We start from the raw sequence: 21,474 nt of genomic DNA, 5'->3' as shown, positions 1-21,474 counted from the left end.
CTTCCCCCCCTCCCCTCTCAGTTGCGTGTTACAGGAAGTCTGTTCCAGGTCAATGTGGCTGAAGTCTGTTCCAAGTCTCCCTTCCCCCAAGCAATCCCCACCCTAAGCACAGCAGCTGAGAACACTGAGGCCCAGTTACCCTGCCCCACACCACTACAGAGCAGAGGTTCCACACCAAGAGGAGCAAGCCAAGACCAGGAGCGGCTCCCCACCCTCAGTGCCTACTTACAGAGCAGGACTGTCACTCTAGGAAAACAGAGTCTCTGCTCCCAGCTGCAGTGCAGTGGTGCGGGTGTTCTGCCCAGGGGAAAGGCAGATAATAAAAATAGAGACGTCTTTGGATCTGCCTAAGAGGACTGACTTCGTTGGAAAGAAAGAGTGGAGAACTCCATGCCTAATGGTGGTGTTGAAAACAGTACAGATCTTGCCGAAGCGCAATTAAAAGGAGTCTGGTAGCCCGATTATACATGAAAACAACAGAGCAGCCAGAAGTTTTGCAGAAAGAGCCAGGGAGTCGGCCATGAAGAACCCTCTTGGGCTCATAGACACCTGTGAGGATCGGGAAGGCAAGTGTGCAGGCGCGAGGCTGTGTCTACTTGGGAGCATTACAGCAGGATGTGGGGCAGACTTGAAAGCATTCCCTAAGCTGCACAGAGACCCACCGACATAGGGCAGAAGCCTCAGTAAGAACAAGGGGCTTCATTACAACCTGTGACCAAACACTGACTGAACGGTACACTACGCTGACCCAGGGACAACTCCTAGGAAGCAAGGCTCAGAGATCTCACAATCACCTGCGGAAGTCTGGAAAATTGTATACATGCCCAAGGCTGTGCCCTCTAACGAGCAGTAAGTGTAGGCACCTCCACGCTACCAGTCCCTGGCTGAATGTAGGGCAAAGAAGTAAAGTCTCTGAACTAGAATAGCAGTTTCCAATACAGCCAGTGGTGAAGAATAAAAATAATGGCTAAGGAACCATAAGCACAACCTCTAACCAATAAACGGCTATACTACCCCAGGGGGAGCCTCTAGGTAATGAGAGTAAAAGATGAAAACAAGGGAGAAAACATGAATAGGAACATCAGAGACTGCACACTGCAAAGGACTAGACTGCTGAATTAGCTCAGCCAAGTCACTAAATGAATAAGCAAACCACCACCACCACCTCCAGAGTAGTGGTAGGGGTCAGTATCTAGTGTTGCAAAAATATATCGGAAATGTCCAATTATTGAAAAAAGATTATGAAACATGGTAAAAAAAAAAAAAAAGGAAAATACGATCCATCAATAGGAAAAAAAATCAAACAATAGAAAATGTCTTTGATGGGGCCCAATGATATATGGACGTGAGTCTGAGTGAACTCTGGGAGTTGGTGATGGAGAGGGAGGCATGGCGTGCTGCAATTCATGGGGTTGCAAAGAGTCAGACACGACTGAGCAACTGAACTGAACTGAACTGAATGATATATACTTAGCAGACAAAGACTTCAAAACTGCTATTATAATATGCAACAAACTAAAGGAAACATGCTTAAAGAACTAAAGTATGATGACAGTGTCTCATCAAGTAGACAATATTGAGAGAAATTGTTTTTCTTTTTAATTAAATGGAAATTCTGGAGTTGAAAGTACAGTTCAGTTCAGTTGCTCAGTCATGTCCGACTATTTTCGACCTTATGGATTGCGGCACACCAGGCCTCCCTGTCCATCACCAGCTCCCAGAGTTCACTCAAACTCATGTCCATCGAGTCGGTGATGCCATCCAGCCATCTCATCCTCTGTCGTCCCCTTCTCCTCCTGCCCCAAATCCCTCCCAGCATCAGAGTCTTTTTCAATGAGTCAACTCTTCGCATGAGGTGGCCAAAGTACTGGAGTTTCAGCTTCAGCATCAGTCCTTCCAATGAACACCCAGGGACTGATCTCCTTTAGGATGGACTGGTTGGATCTCCTTGCAGTCCAAGGGACTCTCAAGAGTCTTCTCCAACACCACAGTTCAAAAGCATCAATTCTTCGGCACTCAGCTTTCTTCACAGTCCAACTCTCACATCTATACATGACCACTAGAAAAGCCATAGCCTTGACTAGACGGACCTTAGTTGGCAAAGTAATGTCTTTGCATTTCAATATGCTATCTAGGTTGGTCATAACTTTCCTTCCAAGGAGTAAGCATCTTTTAATTTCATGGCTGCAGTCACCACCTGCAGTGATTTTGGAGCCCAAAAAAATAAAGCCAGCCACTGTTTCCACTGTTTCCCCATCTATTTGCCATGAAGTGATGGGACCAGATGCCATGATCTTCGTTTTCTGAATGTTGAGCTTTAAGCCAACTTTTTCGCTCTCCTCTTTCACTTTCATCAAGAGGCTTGTTAGTTGAAAGTACAGTAGCCCAATTGAATAGGCAGAAGATAAAAATCAGTGAATTTGAAGTAGAGCAACAGAAATTATGCAACCTGAAGAATGGAGAGAGAAAAGAATAGAAAAAACGAACAGAGCCTCAGAGAATTGTGGAACATGATTAAACACATCAGTATACAAATAATAGGAATATTAGAAGAAAAGAGACAGAAATATTCTATAGAATATAAGAAATACTCGGGACCTCACTGGTGGTCCAGTGGTTAATACTTCATGCTCCCAAAGCAGGGGGAGCAGGTTTGATCCCTGGCCAGGGAACTGAGATCCCACATGCCATGTGACATGGCCAAAAATTAAATAAAAAATGCTAAGAAGAATAAAGTAATTTTAAAAAATATAAGAAATATTCTAAGATATAATGGCTCAACATTTTTTAAACTTAATGAAAAGCATTAAGCTACACATATAAGAAATAACAATGAAATCCAGACACATTGTGGTCAAAATGTTGAAAGAGCATGAGAAAGTCTTGAAAGCTGCAAAGGAAGAACAACTCATCACATACAAGGAAACCCCAGTAAGATCAAGTCAGTTGCTCCTCAGAAACTTGAAGGACAGAAGGCAATAGGACAACACATTAAAAGTGCTGAGAGTAAAAACCTGTTCACAGTCCTATATCCAGCAAAATTACTTTTCAAATATAAAAGTGAAACATTCCCAGATAAAAACAATTTTTTCCCAAAACATCTATCTTACAGGAACATTTAAAGGAAATCATAAGATTGAAAGCACTTGATAGCGACAGTGCTTTGAATCTATGCACACAGAAAAAAAGAGGATTGGTAAAGGCAATTATGTAGATAATTACAAATGATAGTATAATAGCACATCTTCTCTTGACAGATTTAAAAAAGCAATTGCATAAAATATATATATAATTATATTGTTGAGCCTATCACATACTGAAATACATTTGACAATATCAGCACAAAATACAAAGGTGGAAATCAAGTTGTATTGGAGTAAGGAAATGACACCAACTAGTAGCTCACATCCATAGGAAGGAATAAAAAGAACCAGAAAGGGAGGTGTTAAGAAGGCAGACTGTATACCAGTCAACACAGAAGAAAAATTAGAAAACTATAAATGCCTGAGATATTTAGGATTTAAAATCAACAGAACCCATTGATAAATTGGATACAGGAAATTAGGAAAAAGAAGGCTTTGCAGATCATTCTTGAGTTTCTGACTTGTAGAAATTAAGGATAGATTTTATTCCTGAGGGTCTGTTCATTGAATGAAGACCAGTTTTGAGGAGGAAAATCAGGTTTGGCCTTGGATGTGTTGAATATTGAAGTATACTCCAGATGAGTGCTGCTGTGCTACGAGTTGTGTCAGTCAGTCTTTGCGAGCATGTGGACTGGAGCCTGGCAGGCTCCTCTGTCTACGGGGATTCTCTAGACAAGAATACTGGAGTGGGTTGCCATGCCCTCCTCCAGGGGATCTTCCCAACCTAGGGATCAAACCTGCATCTCTTAGGTCTCCTACATTGGCAGGTGGGTTCTTTACCACTAGCGCCATCTGGGAAGCCCTATTCAAGATATCCAAGTGTAAATGTTGAGAAGGCAGTTGAATATATGGTTTTAGAGTGCAGAAGGTCTGAGCTGGATATAATGTTTAAGTAACTGATGTACTGGTGGTAATTGAAACTGTAAAATTTGAGCTTATTTGGGAAGAAAATATGGAGAGAAAAGAGATGAAAGCTTAAGACCAGAGGTTGAGGATCGATATTTAATAGCTAGGTTGGGGATGGTGAACTAACAAAGCAGACTGAGAAAAGCGTGGCCAGAGAGAGAAAAATAGAACCAGGAGAATATAATACCATATAATTCAGAAGAAAAGAAAAAGTTGTTGCTGTTCAGTCGCTCAGTCATAACTGACTCTTTATGACCTTGCGGACTGCAGCATTACCAGGCTTCCCTGTCCTTCATTGTTTCCCGGAGTTTGCTCAAATTCAAGTAAATTGAGACAGTGATGCCATCCAACCATCTCATCCTCTGTTGTCCCCTTCTCCTCCTGCCTTCAATCTTTCCCAGCATCAGGGTCTTTTCTAATGAGTTGGCTCTTCGCATCAGGTGGCCAAAGTATTGGAACTTCAGTTTTAGCATCAGTCCTTCCAATGAATATTCAGGATTGATTTCTTTTAGAATTGACTGACTTGATCTCCTTGCTGTCCAAGGAACTCTCAAGAGTCTTCTCCAACACCACAGTTCAAAAGCATCAATTCTTCGGCACTCAGCTTTCTTTATGGTCCAGCTCTCACATCCATACATGGCTACTGGAAAAACCATAGCTTTGACTATATGGACCTTTGTTGGCAAAGTAATGTCTCTGCTTTTTAATATGCTGTCTAGGTTAGTCATAGCTTTTCTTCCAAGGAGCAAGCATCTTAATTTCATTGCTGCAGTCACCATCTGCAGTGATTTTGGAACCCAAGAAAATGAAGTCTATCACTGTTTCCATTGTTTCGCCATCTATTTGCCATGAAGTGATGGGACCAGATGCCATGATCTTAGGTTTGTGAATGTTGAGTTTTGAGCCAGCTTTTTCACTCTCCTCTTTCACCTTCATCAAGAAGCTCTTCAGTTCCTCTTTGCTTTCTGCCATAAGGGTGGTGTCATCTGTATATCTGATGTTATTGATATTTCTCCCACCAATCTTGATTACAGCTTATGCTTCATCCAGTCCAGCATTTCACATAATGTACTCTGCATATAAATTAAATAAGCAGGGTGACAATATACAGCCTTGACATAACTCCTTTCCCAATTTTGAGCCAGTCCATTGTTCCATGTCCAGTTCTAACTGTTGCTTCTTGACCTGCATACAAATTTATCAGGAGACAGGTAAGCTGGTCTGGTATTCCCATCTCTTGAAGAATTTTCCACAGTTTGTTGTGATGCACAGAGTCAAAGGCTTTAGCATAGTCAATGAAGCAGAAGTAGATGTAATTCTGCTTAGAAGTTGAATCAAATGAGAACTGAAAAACTTTTCTGTTTGTTTTTTTTCGCCATGCTGCAAACTTGTCAGATCCTACTTGCCTGACCAGGGACTGAACCTGAGCCCCCAGCAGTGAAAGCACATAGTCCTAACCACTGCACTGCCAGGGAATGCCCCCTAACAGATCTCTTAATTTATTGATATGGCAGTTTATTGGTAGTCTTTACAAGAGCTGTTTTGGTGGTGTAAAAGAACAGAAGCCAACAGAAGTTGAGGTCTGATTGGAAAATTGTTAGGAGCAATTCTCCATGGGTCTCTTGCATTGAGAACTTTTGTTAAGGACTGTTTTTCAAAGATGTTTGCTAAATGAACAGACTTGGAAGATAGAAATAGTGTCTCCTTTCAGAGTAGAGGACAGATTGTTTGCCACCCAGTGTAATAAAGATGATGTCTCCCCCGGGACAAACGTCAGGCAGATTTGCTTACAGCCCATTATAAAAGATGAGAGTTCCCTAAGCTCAAAGTCCCTCAGCTGTGACAGAAACGCACTGCATGCAGCATCTGCTTGGCCACTCTGTCACCCTGTGGGACTTAAAGAGAACCAATGTCAACATGAAACTCAGGCTGCTGCTTGTGGCATGAGTAGTGAAGTCATTTATCTCTGACCCAGGAGACTTGTGTCTGGTACCAATATCCCTGACGCCAAGACAGGGATCCTAACTTGGAGGATAAAACAGGAGTCCCCAGTCCCAGGCCTCAAAACAGGAGGTGAGCGGAGGGCAAGTGAGTGAAGCTTCATCTGTGTTTATGGCTGCTCCCCATCTCCTGCATTATCACCTGAGCACCACCCCCATCAGATCAGCAGTGGCGTTAGATTCCATAGGAGCTTGAACCCTAACCCTAAAGTCAAGGTAGAATATCCTGAGGTTGCCACAGACTAGAAATAAAGCGTACAATAATACAGTGTGCGTGGACCATCCCTTCCCCCACTCCAGCCCTGGTCCATGGAAAAACTGTCTCCATGAAACCAGTTCCTGGTGCCAAAAAGGTTGGGAACTGCTGGGGTAAAACACCAGTCCCTTCACAGTTCCTGACAAAGATTAAAAAATGGAAACAAGCAGAGGGAATTGTTTCAAACAGTTTGGTTATGAAGAAGAAAAGGCCAGGCAGCTAGAGCTAGTGGCATTAATGGAGGAAAATCTAAGCATGTATAAATACTGATGAGAAGGAGCCCACAGAGGGAAAGACGGAATATATATGAGACAGGAGGGTAATGGAAAAGGAATACTTCCTTGTTTCTTTATTTGTAACTAAAAAGAAGAAAAGATGGGTATAAACTTTGGTAGCTGATACATTTAGTATCACAAAGTTAAGGAAATTCTTCTGACTTCTCTTTTTCCTGAGAAATAGGAGGTCAAGCAATTTGCTGGAGGAGAGGAAGAAAGAGAGGAGTAGGAGGCAGTTGAAGATTTTTAAAAGAGATCTGAAATAGCTCTGTGTAAAGAGCAAAAAAAAAAAAAAAAACGTTCAGCAGAGAAATGAAATAGGAATGTACTTGAAGATCTGTTTAGGGTTGTCATAAACTGTTGGTACCCTATGGTACAACTTTCTCCAGCGCCGCAGGTACTCAGGTACAGACATAGAAAATAATTCTTACTCCAAGATTAGGGTTTCCCCGTGAGACAATGGAGTTTTAAATTTTAAAGAGATTTGGGTCATAGAACTCAGGCTGAAGGAGAAAAGTGAAGAAGTACAATCCCAGTAAAGTTGAAAAGAAGTTAGTGGGAGTACATACAGGTAGTCCCTGCTTTCAAAAATTTGCTTTGCACCACTTCACTTTTGTGAAAGTTGGTACCTGTTTTTGATGAGCAAAGAAATCCAAAGAGGATTTTTTCTTATAAGAAAAAAAAGTCTAAAGCAAAAACAGCATTCAGTTTTTGTTTGTAGTGAACTGCTCGAGGGCAGCACACTCCCAAGTAGCTAGAGTGACCACGCCAGGCTCCTTCCTCAGGAACTACACTCAGCGTCAGGCCACCAGCGCTCTGAATTGTGTCCGTGAGCATCTGTGCTTTTTCTCAGTTTGTTTTGTGTATCTATTATTAATACCAAGATGTGCCCTAAGATAATTGCTTCTTTGCTTTACACCACTTCAGTTTACCGAAGGTTTCATAGGAACACACTCTGCTTTTGGATAGCAGGGAAAACCTAGAGTTGAAAAAACAGTTGAAAGGAGAAGTTGCAGCAAGATTTAGGAATTGTTCATTCATTCGTTCATTTCTTCATTCATTTAATAAGCCTCAGTCCACAGGTTACTCTGTGCTATCGGTCTAGTCGTTAGGATTCGGCGCTCTCACCACCGTGCCCGGGTTCAGTTCCCAGTTAGGGAAGACCTTCTTCTGGGTTTCCCTATTGGCTCAGCCAGTGAAGAATCCACCTGCAATACGGGAGACCTGGGTTCAATCCCTGGGTTGGGAAGATCCCCTGGAAAAGGGAATAGCTACCCACTCCAGTATTCTGACCTGGTCGCAAAGAGTCGGACATGACTGAGCAACTTTCACTTCACATCATCCAAAAATCATTCCCCTTTTGCTCACTGTGCATTTATAAGTTTACCTTCTCAGTTATGATTTCCATGGACTTGGGTTATCGAGGCTGGCTCTGCTTGACAGCTCAGGAAGGTTAACCCAAAGTAGCAAGAAGAAATCAGCATTTTAGTCTTTACTCTCTATGTTATCTGAATACAGTCACCATTTACCCATTTTTATTTATTTATTTTTTAGTTGGAGGGAAATTGCTCTACAGTGTTTTGTTGGTTTATTCTTGTGTAGTTTTTAAAACCTTTCAAGAAGTTATCTAAAATTTTCTACTTGCCTAACCCCATTATTATTTTTTAATATTATTAATATATTCTTCATGTTAATTATTGCTAGTAACAATAAAACCAAATTAATGAGGAAGTTCTTGAGCACTATAATTAACACAGGGCTTTGAAATTAGCTAATAATACTTATAATAAATAATGATTAAATAGCATAATGAATATAAAGCACTTAGCACAGTATCTAGCATATAGTAGACATTCAGTTAATGGAAGCTATTGCTACTTTTCTTCTTTTTGCGATGCCGTGAGGCATGCCTAATCTTAGTTCCCCAGCCAGGGATGGAACTTGTGCTCCCTGCGTTGGAAGGGTGGAGGTTTAACCACTGGACCACCAGGGAAGTCTCTAATGGTAGCTGTTACTACTTTTATCATCATCATCATCAGAACTCTCAGTTCCAAGTGACAAAAATTCAACTTTTACTAGATTTTGCAAAATAGGAATTTATTGGCTCATGTTATTTTTAAAAAACAAACAAAAAACAGAGGTAGATGCCCTAGCTGGATTCAAGTATTCAGACAATATCCACTGTCATTTCTTTATTTTGTATTGACTTCATTCATAGCAAGCTTCCTCCTCATTGTAATAAGAGGCTGTACACCTTAGCAGCTAACCATTACCAGCTGGGGAGGGGGGATGCCCGTTTATCAGTAGTTGCAGCAAACATCTTAGGTAGAACTTTCACTGGCCTGTCTTGGGTTATATGCTCATTCCTTAACTAATCATGTGCTCAAGGAAATGAAATGTTCTGAGTGGCCTGGCCTGGAACTTGGGAGTGGGCACACATTCCAGCAGAACACAGGAACCAAGAGTGGGTGGGGGAGGGTTTTCCCAAGGTTAAATCAAGATGATATCAACAGAAGAAAGTAGAATAAAAACCAGACAGGCAAAACCAGCAGACTTCCAATATTACACTCGGAAAAAAACAGTTGAAAGTGAATCTTGAATTGTTACCCACTCAGTGAAAACCTATTTACAGAATGTAGCTTGTACTCTTCTTAAAGTGAATAAGCAGATTCTGCCATACTAATGTGCACAGATTGTTCCATAGATAAGGATGTGCCATAGAAAACATCCCACCTCAACTTCTATATGATTAAGTTGTCATAACACATGAAGAAAAATACAGCTGAATTTAATTATCACAAGAAAGAGAATCACTAAGGTATTAGGCAGCATGTTACAGTAGAAAGAAAACGAAAGTAAAAAAAATCACAAGATATAATTTCTACCAAAAATGTAGTAATAATATTAGTTACCATACACTGAGTGATGATTGTCTGATTTAACCTCTTATTTCTTATTTCTGAAGTAAGAGACTTCAATTACCTTTAAAGATCCTTTGCTCTCAAAAATCCTATGATGATTTCAGGGCTCACCTTTAATTTCTCATCACTAATTGTGCATATTTTTAAGAGATTTTCAGTCAGTTATAACACTCCTATGTCATTAATTATGGACAAAATAATAACATTACTATCTAATGTGCATGTCATGGTCTGTACTATTATATGATCATGAAGTAAACTGTCATTTGATAAATGTTCTTCCATTGGGACCTCACATACAAAGAATAAAATTTGGCAAAGATACAAAGTGATTAATGTTAGAACAGGGGGGAAATGCCATCTACATTTTCGTATTGGTGTGTTTTATGTGTGAAGAGTTTTGTGTGTGTGTGTGTGTATTTGGTTGGTTGGTTTGGGTTTTTGCCTTATTGCAACTCTGCCAAGCATATCTCCTCATTCTTCCGTGGAGTCTCTCTTTTTTGCATTTGAATCTGAATTCTAGTCAATACTGAATGGACTATAGAAAGATTTACTAAACTGCTGCAAATAGCTTTACCTTGTTTAAATTGTTATATAAGACAGAAATTAACATTTGAGCAATTTTATGCTTGATAAAACTCACCTTCAAGTATGCTATAAACTGGGAAAAGATGTAAAGCACAGAAAGATATTGATGTTCATTTCACTGTGTTAAATGTACTCTTTGAAAAATGAAAATGTGTTTACATAATTTTTCTTTTTTCAGAGATCAAATATGTAAAAGTTCTCTGAAAGCTTACATTACACAGATGTTAGCTATTAATAATATAATACCTGGAGAGAGTATAACATAGGGATTACTGGTGTGGTCTCTGGAGTAAGAATGTCTGAGTTCATATCATAGCTCCTTCAATTACTAATATAAGTCAATGGCCGACATTTAACTCCTCTGAAACTTAGTTTCCTTATCCGCAAATGGGGAAAATCATAGTGCCTCCCTCACAGCCTGTTGGAAAGACGACACAAGAAAACCCGCGTACAGCACAGTGCATGCCACAGAGTAGGCGCCAAGCGCTCGCTGTGCCACTGTGCCACTAGTCATACCACCACTGCCGCATTACTCTGAAAACTGTAGACCTCTGGCTAAGTCAGGGACTTAAGAACTCATCTGTTCATATTAGCCTCTGCTCTTAAAATTCAGTCATTTAGCAAATGAACTAAGCATGTAAATTTTAGCTAACAGCTACTATATCTTACAATCTCTCTAAAATTTATTTATACATATTTGAACAAATTCACAGATGTACTCATGGGGAAATAAAATAATTGATGTTGTTTGTAAATTTTGTTTTTAGTTTTGAGGAGCTTTTTGCCTAATATGTCATTATTATAGAATATTTCTATTGTTCATTCAACAAATATTTATTATGAGCCTGCTAAGGGCCAGGCACAATGCAGTATAATAAGTACTCTTTTTTGAATTTATATGGTTGTTGTCTTCAGTGACCTTACCCCTCCTATCATAGATAGTGACAGGAAGTAGATATATAAAGAAATAATTTTAAAATTAAATATTGAGGTGGGTAGAATAATGGTTTCTCCCCCTCTCAAAGATGTCCACATCTTAATCCTTGGTACCTATGAATATGATATCTTACATGGCAAAAAAGATTTTGTAGATATGATCAAATTTAAGGACTTTGAGATGGGAAAATGAACCTGGATTATCTAAGTGGACTAAACTTAATCACACTGGTCCTTAAACACAGAAAACCTTACCCTGTTATGGTCAGAGGAAAAAGTTAACTACAGAAGGATGGTCTGAGAGTTACAATGTTGCTGGATTTGAAGGTGGAGGAAGGGGACTAGGAGCCAAGTAAGATGGACACCCTCTAGCAGCTAGAAAAAGTAGAGAAATGGATTCTTTACTTGAGCCTCCAGAAAGAAACAAGCCTGCCAGTTTTGACTTCTCACCTGCAAAACAGGTTAGAAAAAAAGTGATACATTTGTGTCATTTTAAGTCACTAAGTTTGTGCTAATTTCATATGGCAGTGATAGAAAGCTAATTCAAATATAGTAAATTCTCTTTACTTAAGGTCTATCTGTGGAGAAATAGTTCTTCTATTTCTCCTAAAGTGTTAAGAATCACTGTCCAAAGTTGTATCAGAAGAGCTTGAAAGAATTTTCCCCAGAAGACACTCAAAAGTCATCAGTCCAAAGTAGATCATATGCCCTTTCCAAGGCCAGCTTCTCATAAAGGGAAGGGGATTACTCTTAGACTTGTCATCTCTGAAACTATAGATGGGGTTTTCCTTAGGTAAAGAATATGGACTGGATTAAGGTTTGGTCTGGATTAAGGAAAAAGTAAGTGGATATTAATAATATCCACAACAAAACATACTGATAATTCCATAAAAATACATAATTGCTTTGAGATTACAATTATAAATAATACAAATAATATAAATATAAAATATAAATAATCCAAATAATATTTGGAAAAAATAAGGCCATCTTTTTTGTTTGGCAAGAAGTGGAGCAGGTAGAAATATCAAGATATCAAGATATTGCTCTAATGCTTGCCAGCCACAAGATAAATTCTCCCCATGTATTCAACAGATATTTACTGATACAGAAAACACTGTAGTGAGACTGACAGTAATGTCAGTGATTTAAGAATGCTGCCCGTTTTCTTTTCCATGTCTTTAAGTGTCTTTCCTCTAGGGTTATTTGAACCTTTATCCAGTTCTTTGCTGAATATCATTGATTTTCCACAGAACTTTATTTGTGAAGATATGCCACTTTTAGGCATTTTCTAGTGACTTTACTTTTTTTTCTCCTTCAGATTGCCCAGATTAAGAAATGCTTCAGTAAGGTGGCAGATTTTTAGTAATTATTTTATCTGGTTGATAGGTACTTAGGGGGTTCATTGTACTATTTTCTCTAATTTTGTGTTTGAAATTTTTCATATTAAAAAAAAAAGAAGCAGCAGCAGGCTGCCGCAGCCACAGCACCCCCAGGCCAGTCTTTTTGGCCTCCCATCTCTAGTCCCCGTCCCCCTAGCTGCTCCCCAGATCTCAGACTGCTGCCTCTCCCCCTGGCCTTGCGGAGTTAACTGAGCATTGCAACACCTACTTCTTCCCCTGAAAAACCCACAAACAGTTTGTAGAAGAATTTAAAGTGAATCTTCAGAAAGAACCGTTTTAGATTAGGGTACTCACTTTGTACTAAAACCACAAATATACTGAAAAAGTTTTAAAAAGCTTCAGTAACAACAGAAAACCCGAAAGTACAATAAGTGCATAGATTAAAAGAAATTAGAGGTGGTAAAAAAGAAAAAAAGAAAAATAAATAAATAAATAAAAAGGCCAAAAATGATACCAGCAATGATAGACACTGGAGTAGAAGAGAAAGTTGAGGGAACAGAAGAATTACAAACTAAATCAAGAACTCTGAGTTCTGTCCTAAAGAAAAGAAAGCCTTAATCTCAAGTAAGACCAAGATTTTTGTTTCTCTTTTTTAATATAGTGTATTATTGTGGAACACATTAAAAAGTATGAGAAGCTAAGAAACATAAAATTAATCACAGCACATCAGTGAATGAAAATATAATTTAGAAGGTAAAATACAAAAAATAAGGAAAGGTTAACAAATAAATTATAATTCATGAGTATATTATCAGTATCAAAAAGGATTCATAAAATCCCATTTTATGGATTAGAAAACTGAAGCTCAGGAATCTGAAGTAGTTTGATCAAGGTCATTCAGTTTAAGTGTTGGGAGCCTAGATTTAAACTCTCCAAATATCTCAACAACATTTTGTTTTTCTCATTCTTTTTTTGGTAGAAATTAAAATCCAAAAGTAATTTATTATATGTATAAATTAACTCAAAAATAATTCTGGCTTAAACTTATATACATTTAACAATGATGCCGCATTGAGTCTCATTTTTTCATTACATCAGTGATACTCTGTACTCAACATAAATTACTATTATATGGGAAAACACTGCCTTAAAATGAAACACTTTAAGTGAAACACTTCAGTGAAACACTGAAAATCATTTTGTCTGACTATTGCACATAAAAGTTAGATTTTTGCATTTTTTCCTTATATATGTAAACTATTATGTAGAATAAAAAATGATACATTTTTAAGTGAAAAAATATTTTTAGTTATTTACTTATTGATTACTGAAATGATTAAGTTTTGGTTTCTACTAAAGGAATCTAAGTCTGATTCATGTGTTTGAAGTGTGTCTCAAGTTAAGTTAATTAACTATTTTCTGGCCTAGACAGCCTACTTAGTAGCTTTAATATTTACTTGTTATTATATGAAACGCTATACCCAAAGTTGTCTTTTTCAGTTCAGTTCAGTCACTCAGTCGTGTCCGACTCTTTGCGACCCCATGAATCGCAGCACGCCAGGCCTCCCTGTCCATCACCTACTCCAGTTTTCTATCTTGCACCTACTATGAGCAAGTATATGTTCAATAAATAATTACTGATTTGAATCATCATGCCTAAAAGAGATTAGGTTTAATAAATTATAATTACAACTGTGTCACTGTGACATAGTTTTTCTTTTGTGACCAAATTAGGGGCTAGTGAAAAGAGAGAAACTCTACCAATTATTTTAACAAAGATAAGTTAATACAAAGAATTGTTAAGCAGGCATTGAAGAACAGGAAAGGCAAAAACATGAAGGCAGTGATAGTCAAAAGATGTTAAAAAAATACCAGCATCATAAGCATTACCTGGAAACTTGTTAGAAGTGCAAATTCTCAGACTCCAAGCCCCAGTTGTGGCTTACTGAATCAGAAACCCTGGCAGTGGGCTTTCAGAGCCCTCCAAGGGAGTCTAACATATCAAGTTTAAAAACCACTGCACTAAAGTAGGCTAGAGTGCCACAGGTAGTAACACCAGGAACCAGCCACCACTTCCTAGGCCTGAGGAAGCAGAGAAGAGAGAGAGAATTACTAAAACTGAGAAAACTGGGGAAGGCCCCATGACACGCAGCTGAGACTCAGGCTTCGAAGAGCCAATCACCGCCCACCTGGTACTGGTGTTTCTGAGCTCAAAGGAGGAACACCACAGACCCTGGGGACCAGAGATCTGAGGGAAAGGAACCCACAGGTTTGATCTGGTGTCTCAGGAAGGCACATTGAGATAGTTTCTGCAGGTGCTGGGAAGTCACTAAACTGAAATCAGTGGCTGCTACCAGAAGGACCTACTACTGCCAGAGTGAACTGTCACTGGAGACCAAGAGAACCAAGAAACCCATGAGAGGCAAACAAGAAAGAGCAAGCCCCTTCCTCCTCCTCTTGCTGTGCAGTGTCTCTCTAGTTCCTCTACTGGCAGAGCCTAACAGGGAACCAGATATGTTTGTAGAATTTCAAAGAGTGGAGTTGAAGCTGAGAGATAGTAACTTAATATCTATCTACTGGAAGGCAATGGCACCCCACTCCAGTACTCTTGCCTGGAAAATCCCATGGATGGAGGAGCCTGGTGGGCTGCAGCCCATGGGGTCGTGAAGAGTCGGACACGACTGAGCGACTTAACTTTGACTTTTCACTTTCATGCATTGGAGAAGGAAATGGCAACCCACTCCAGTGTTCTTGCCTAGAGAATCCCAGGGACAGCGGAGCCTGGTGGGCTGCCATCTATGGGGTCTCACAGAGTCGGACACGACTGAAGTGACTTGGCAGCAGAGATAGTAGTATAAAGACCCTAATTGTAATAAGACTGAGAGGTAATAGAAATAGTACATAATTTTTGGTATGTATAATTGGGTACACATGGACATTTTCTGGGGAACTGATATGTAGGTAAACTTTTAGGCTTATTATACAAAATTATTCCTATGTGGAAACTATATGTTTCTCCTGATGAGATTAATAAGCATTTAGGACATCAAGGACCTACACTGAATTCTTCTTAGCTTCCCAGCTAAAATCGAAAGATCACAGACATAATAGCTGAGAATTGCTCAACAGTAGCAGCAAGCTCTGCTCCAGAAAGATGAGGCTGGGTCATTAAATGTGTCGAATGGACTGAAAAGAAGCTTACTTAGCAGGACAGAGCAATCCAGAGCCTGCCTCAGAACAGCAGATTGGTATAAAAAGGTTGTTCAGTAATCACAATCATTGATAAGAACAATACGAACATGATTTTTCACTTAATAAGTTGTTTTGTGCAATTCCAGGGAGCTAGAAAATGAAATGATCAGCTGCTTCCTTCATCTTGTAAATCAGTGTTCTAGTAGTTGAGTGTCCAGTCAATGTCAAGGCCACATAAATCAATAAATCAGTGCTTTCCATATTCTTGAAAGGTGATCACAGTCACAGCTGTTCTGGGTGACAATCAAAAGGAACATTCCCAGGTATTATCAAATGGTTATCACATGTATGCCCAGTACATACTCTGGAAGATAAAGAAGTATGAAATGATCATTATTCTTAAAAGACCTTCACCTGTTTCTCATTTTGTGTTTATATTTTGTCTTGTTTTTGTTTTTCAAAGGATATTGAAGAATCACAAAACCACACTGGCGAGCCTGTGGGAGATGACTACAAAAAGATGGGAACACTTTTTGGTGAACTGAACAAAAGCCTACTCAACATGGGCTTCACAAGGATGTATTTTGGAGAACAAATCGTAGAACCAGTAATAGTCATTTTCTTTTGGGTTATGCTGTGGTTCCTTGGCCTACCAGCCTTCGGACTAGTTGCTCTTCTTTGCCTTGTCATTATTTATGTGCAGCAGTAAAATATGGCCAAATGAACATTTGGTTTGACATTTGGTAGCCAGATATGTAATTAGTGAAGTTATATATTTCACTACATAAAGGCTGAAAAGTTTGCCTTGTTTCAAATTGTGTGTTGTTGTTTTGCAATTAAATTTGTAAGTTGATGTTGTTTAAAATTAAATTCAACTTGATTTTAAGAGGGTTGAATATATATAGTAGCTTATTCATAACTCTTGTTTAACTACTGTGATCTGTGCCCACTTTTAAATACTCCTATTCCCATGCCAGACCTTAAATAACACCTAAAAGTGAGCAGGGAAAATAGGATACAAAATTCAAATCAGACAATATAGATCTTGTAAAAGCTCTAATAAAACATTTTAGAAGAAAAAGGGTGAAACAGGGAGTGAAAAATTTTAACTGGAGAATTGCTCGTAACCCAACCAAATAAATCCATATTTTCTGGGAAATAACTTGAATTTCCATTGTCCCTGCTCAGCCAAAACTAATGTAAATGACAGCTTCTATACACTACCTTAATATTTTGAAAATCAGTAAAGCTAGCACATTTTCTAAAGATTGTAAAGAAATATATTTATTATAACTGGGAAAACTTCCCAAGTTAAATATAACTTTTTTATAATGTAATACTTGGGCTTGGAATTACTTCAGTATATCATTTGGAGTTTTAGACAATTTTGGTGCTAATTAGTTTTTGTGAATTTTTAAAGGCTCATAAGCCAGGTCCATAGTTGACTGTACCCCATAGTAATGAATATTTTCCTTGTATTTTTTCCTAGATAAACATTTTCAGTGTATTTTTTTTAGAAATTTACATTTTTATAATTCTTTTATAGCAATTAGTCTAAGATTTTAAAAATCTATTTCCTATCTTGACATGGATTTTCCCCTCAAAGTTGATTTGTATTATGGCTGAAATTCTTTATTATTCCTTTTTTTAAAAGAAAAAGCTCATTTTCTTTAATATCTGTATTAGACATTACAGTATTACAATATAAAACCAAATGCTTAAATTTGGAACTCAACAGCCAATTGTATCATATTCCTCTAATGCTAAAGTCAAGTCAGTAATTGGCCAGGCATGTTATTAATGTGTCTTAATTCAACACTTTGGGGTTTTATATTGAAAAATAGCATTTCTTTAAACATATTTAGAAAATTAAAAATGGCTTACTGATATTTTGGATTTTGTTAAAAAAAAATCTAAAATCTTTATACTTTGGTCTAAAAAAACTGTCTATGTAGACAAAAGGTAGGTAGTTGAGATAATTATCTAGAAAGTTAAATAGAGGAAGATGGGGCAATGGGTTATTTTTATCTTTGGCAGGGCAATAACTAAAGTGTGTAAAATGTTTACTATTCTACTTTATAAAGTTTTTACCCAGTCCTGTTTCTAAAATTTATTCTGTATGTCCTCAGCATCTTCCATACTGAAGCAGAAAAATGATGAAAATGTTCAATTTAGATTTCTAAAATTAGATTATCCTGAACAACAGTACCAATCAGAGGGCACTAAAAAATATTATTTGTTTGTGTAAATACAGATCTTTTAAAGTTTGACTTTGAAAAAAGACTTTGTACTATATCATTGTGTTTTTACTGGGTTTGCAATATTTTTAATAGTAACCTTTATGAACCTGGCATAAGAGCAAGTTATTTGACATTATTCGTGTCCAGTAGAGTTGCGAGGTTTTTAATAGAAGTCATGAGATTTTGTATATCTGCTTTCAATATTTAAAAGTGTATTCCTTTGTAATACTACTAGAATTTTTAATTTCCTTTTGGAATGTAAAAAAAGAAATAGTATGCATAATAGCAGCTCTGGTTCTACCAGAGCTAATATTGAAAATATTTTTAAAAGTAATTTTTAATTGTCAAATATTATACATCTGTACACTGCTGTTAATAGGATGTATATTAAATTCTATAAAGAAATGAGATATTTTGATGCTATCCTTTCTGCATATATTATTAGAAGAGCATACCAACAAATCATTTGCTTTAATAGGGAAAAAACAAACTTTGCTCATTTGATGGAAATAAAATATTTTCTTTTATGAAAGGTATTAGAATGCAAATTATACTGATATCTTGAAATAAAAAGAAACTGGTCATTTCTTTGGTTCATGGTATAAGGAATTGATTCACAAACATTCTCAATCATTTCAATCTCAGACACAAGGCAATTTTAGAAACTACTATTACTATGAATAAAGAGAAATTATAGTGCTATATTATTAGATTTGTGTATGTATATATCACTCATACCTCTATTCAAAAGGGAAAGGTCAAGACCTATAAGTAAACTGACAGTAGATGAATAAATCAATTTTCACTAAAGGAAAAACTAAGTTATGTAGAATTCAGTTGTCTCATATGCAAGATATTTTTCCATTCCTGGCCACCAGTCAGATCATTCTTAGTTCACTAGTGTGCTGGAGCCAGCTTACACTGGCTTGCAAAAGCCAACTGTATACATTTAATCCCTCTTTGCCTTCAGTGACATCAAGTTGGTAGCCTGACATTGAATATGAAGGGAGTATTTACACTATAATTGGCAAACACAACAAATCAGGGCTCTTTTTTTGTGGGAAGCCAGTTGTTGAACATGTATCATCAGCGCATCACTGATTAGCCACTCTAGAGGCCACATTTCCATTTCTACTCTTAAAAACATAAAGGAAGTATATCAAGGCAAATCCCCACAGACCCATCCAAAATTGCATTTGAATCTTTTCCATGTGGGAACTATGGACCATAGTTGTCTTCTGACCAAAGTGTATCTCTATTTAATCACGTTTTGATCAGAGAAAATCTTCCTGGGCTATCACTAAGCTGCTAATCCATTAAAGACTATCCAGATGATCAGGAAATAAGAAACAGTTACAGAACTGAGAGAGGGCAAATTACAGCATAAGGTCTGTTGTAAAGTATTAAGCTCAAAATAATCAAAGCTAGGTATTTGAGCAATCAAGGGCTGTTTGTCTGGTTTGTGATTCTATAATATAATTACATATTTTAGTTATTTATTATTTTAATAATTTATTTTACAAATGTTTATTGATTTCAGTTTATTTTAGAAATTTTCATTGTGAATTAATGGCTTGACAGGGTGAAAGAAGAATTTAAAAAATCAGACTTTCATACTTGTTAGTACTTCTAGTACTAGAATTGGCCAAGAAGAATATCAACTAATGTACAAACTATTGCTTCAGGATTATTGCTGGACTGAATATTTTCTAAGTCCTTTTTCTCTGCCGTACAGTTGTGTTCATTTCACATGCTAGTAAGGTTAACACTCAAAATCCTTCAAGCTCAGCTTTAGCAGTACGTGAACCAACAACTTCCAGATGTACAAGCTGGATTTAGAAAAGACAGAGGAACCAGAGATCAAATCGCCAACATCCGCTGGATCACAGAAAAAGCAAGGGAATTCCAGAAAAACATTTACTTCATTGACTACACTAAAGCCTTTGACAATGTGGATCACAACAAACTGGAAAATTGTTCAAGAGATTGGAATACCAGACCACCTTAGCTGTCTCCTGAGAAACCCATATGCAGTTCAAGAAGCAACAGTTAGAACCAGACATGGAATAATGAACTGGTTAAAAATTGAGAAAGGAGTACATCAAGGCTGTGTATCGTCACCCTGCTTATTTAACTTCTATGCAGAGTACATCATGCAAAATGCTGGGCTGGATGAAGCACAAGCTGGAATCAAGATTGTAGGGAGAAATATCAATAACCCCGAATATGCAGATGATACCACTCTAATGGCCGAAAGTGAAGAGGAACTAAAGAGCCTCTTGATGAGGGTGAAAGAGGAGAGTGAAACAGCTGGATTAAAACTCAACATTCAGAAAACTGAGATCATGACATCTGGTCTCATCATTTCATGGCAAATAGATGGGGGGGAAATGGAAACAGAGACTAATTTTATTTTCTTGGGCTCCAAAAAATCACTGCAGATGGTGACTGCAGCCATGAAATTAGAATATGCTTGCTCCTTGGAAGGAAAGCTATGACAAACCTAGACAGTGCATTAAAAAGCAGAAACATCACTTTGCCAGCAAAGGTCTGTATAATCAAAGCTATGGTTTTTCCAGTAGTCATATATGGATGTGAGAGTTAGACCATAAAGAAGGCTGAGTGCCAGAGAATTGATGCTTTTGAACTGTGGTTGGAGAAGACTCTTGAGAGTCCCTTGGACAGCAAGGAGATCAAATCAGTTCAATTCTAAGGGAAATCAACCCTGAATATTCATTGGAAGGACTGACGCTGAAGCTGAAACTCCAATACAGCAGCCACCTGATGGGAAGAGCTGACTCATTGGAAAAGACCCTGATGCTGGGAATGATGGAAGGCAAGAGGAGAAAGGGCTGACCATGGCTGGATGGCATCACTGACACAATGGACATGAGTTTGAGCAAACTCAGGGAGACACTGAAGGACAGGGAAGCCTGGTGTGCTGCAGTCCATGGTGATGAAAAGAGTTGGACATGACTTAGTGACTGAACAATAACAGTTTCTCTGCCCAACCCTTGATTTTTAATGTTCCAGACTGTTCTTTCATGGGTCTACATATTACCTTGGGCAATACCACCACTCCCATGGCTTCAGTTACATTTCACACTAACAGCTCTCCAGTCTACATCTCCATTTCAGAGAGTTCTATGCAGAATATCAGATTCATACATTCAACTGCTTGCCCAACATCAGTTCTTGCTTATCCCTTAGTACCCAAAATTTAACATGTCCAGAAAAGGAACTCGGCATCTTTTTCCCAAACATTTTCTTCTTCCTGTGTTTCTAGTCTTAGCAAACGACATGATTGCCTCCTACACAGCCCACATGTAACCTATCACTCTTTCACCTTGTTTTACCTCCTAAAAAATCTTGCCACTTCCTTCCATTCACAGTATCACTAACCTAGTCCATACTGCCATCCATAGATTGCTATCTTAGAATTCTCACTGATCTCCTGCCTTCATTTTTCCATGTTATAATCAGAATAATTTTTCTAAAATGTGACTGACGTCCTTGGCCTAAATCTTTTCAATGACTTCCTATTACCATTATGATAAAATGCTTAGTCTTTAGTATAGGTTTCATGAACCCTTTGTGAACTGGTTCTTAACATACTTTACCTGTCTATGCAGCCACCTTCCCTTCCCAAGTCTCACTATACTGATTGTGTTTTC

The 21,474-nt window shown here is 38.0% G+C and overlaps 1 protein-coding gene across 1 annotated transcript in view; it reads left to right on the top strand.

The window, feature by feature from the left end:
• Positions 1-18,392, top strand: part of FAM241A (family with sequence similarity 241 member A) — a 44,354-nt gene extending 25,962 nt beyond the window's left edge. The window contains exon 2 of the mRNA XM_025290302.3: positions 16,024-18,392. Within this exon, the coding sequence (XP_025146087.1) occupies positions 16,024-16,269 (246 nt within the window). The 3' untranslated portion in view covers positions 16,270-18,392. The remainder of the gene's footprint in view (positions 1-16,023) is intronic.
• Positions 18,393-21,474: the final 3,082 nt, after the last annotated feature.

Source organism: Bubalus bubalis, chromosome 7, assembly GCF_019923935.1.
Source record: "Bubalus bubalis isolate 160015118507 breed Murrah chromosome 7, NDDB_SH_1, whole genome shotgun sequence".
In the NCBI taxonomy this organism is placed as follows: Eukaryota; Metazoa; Chordata; class Mammalia; order Artiodactyla; family Bovidae; genus Bubalus; species Bubalus bubalis.
This window is presented reverse-complemented; position numbering and strand designations above follow the sequence as displayed.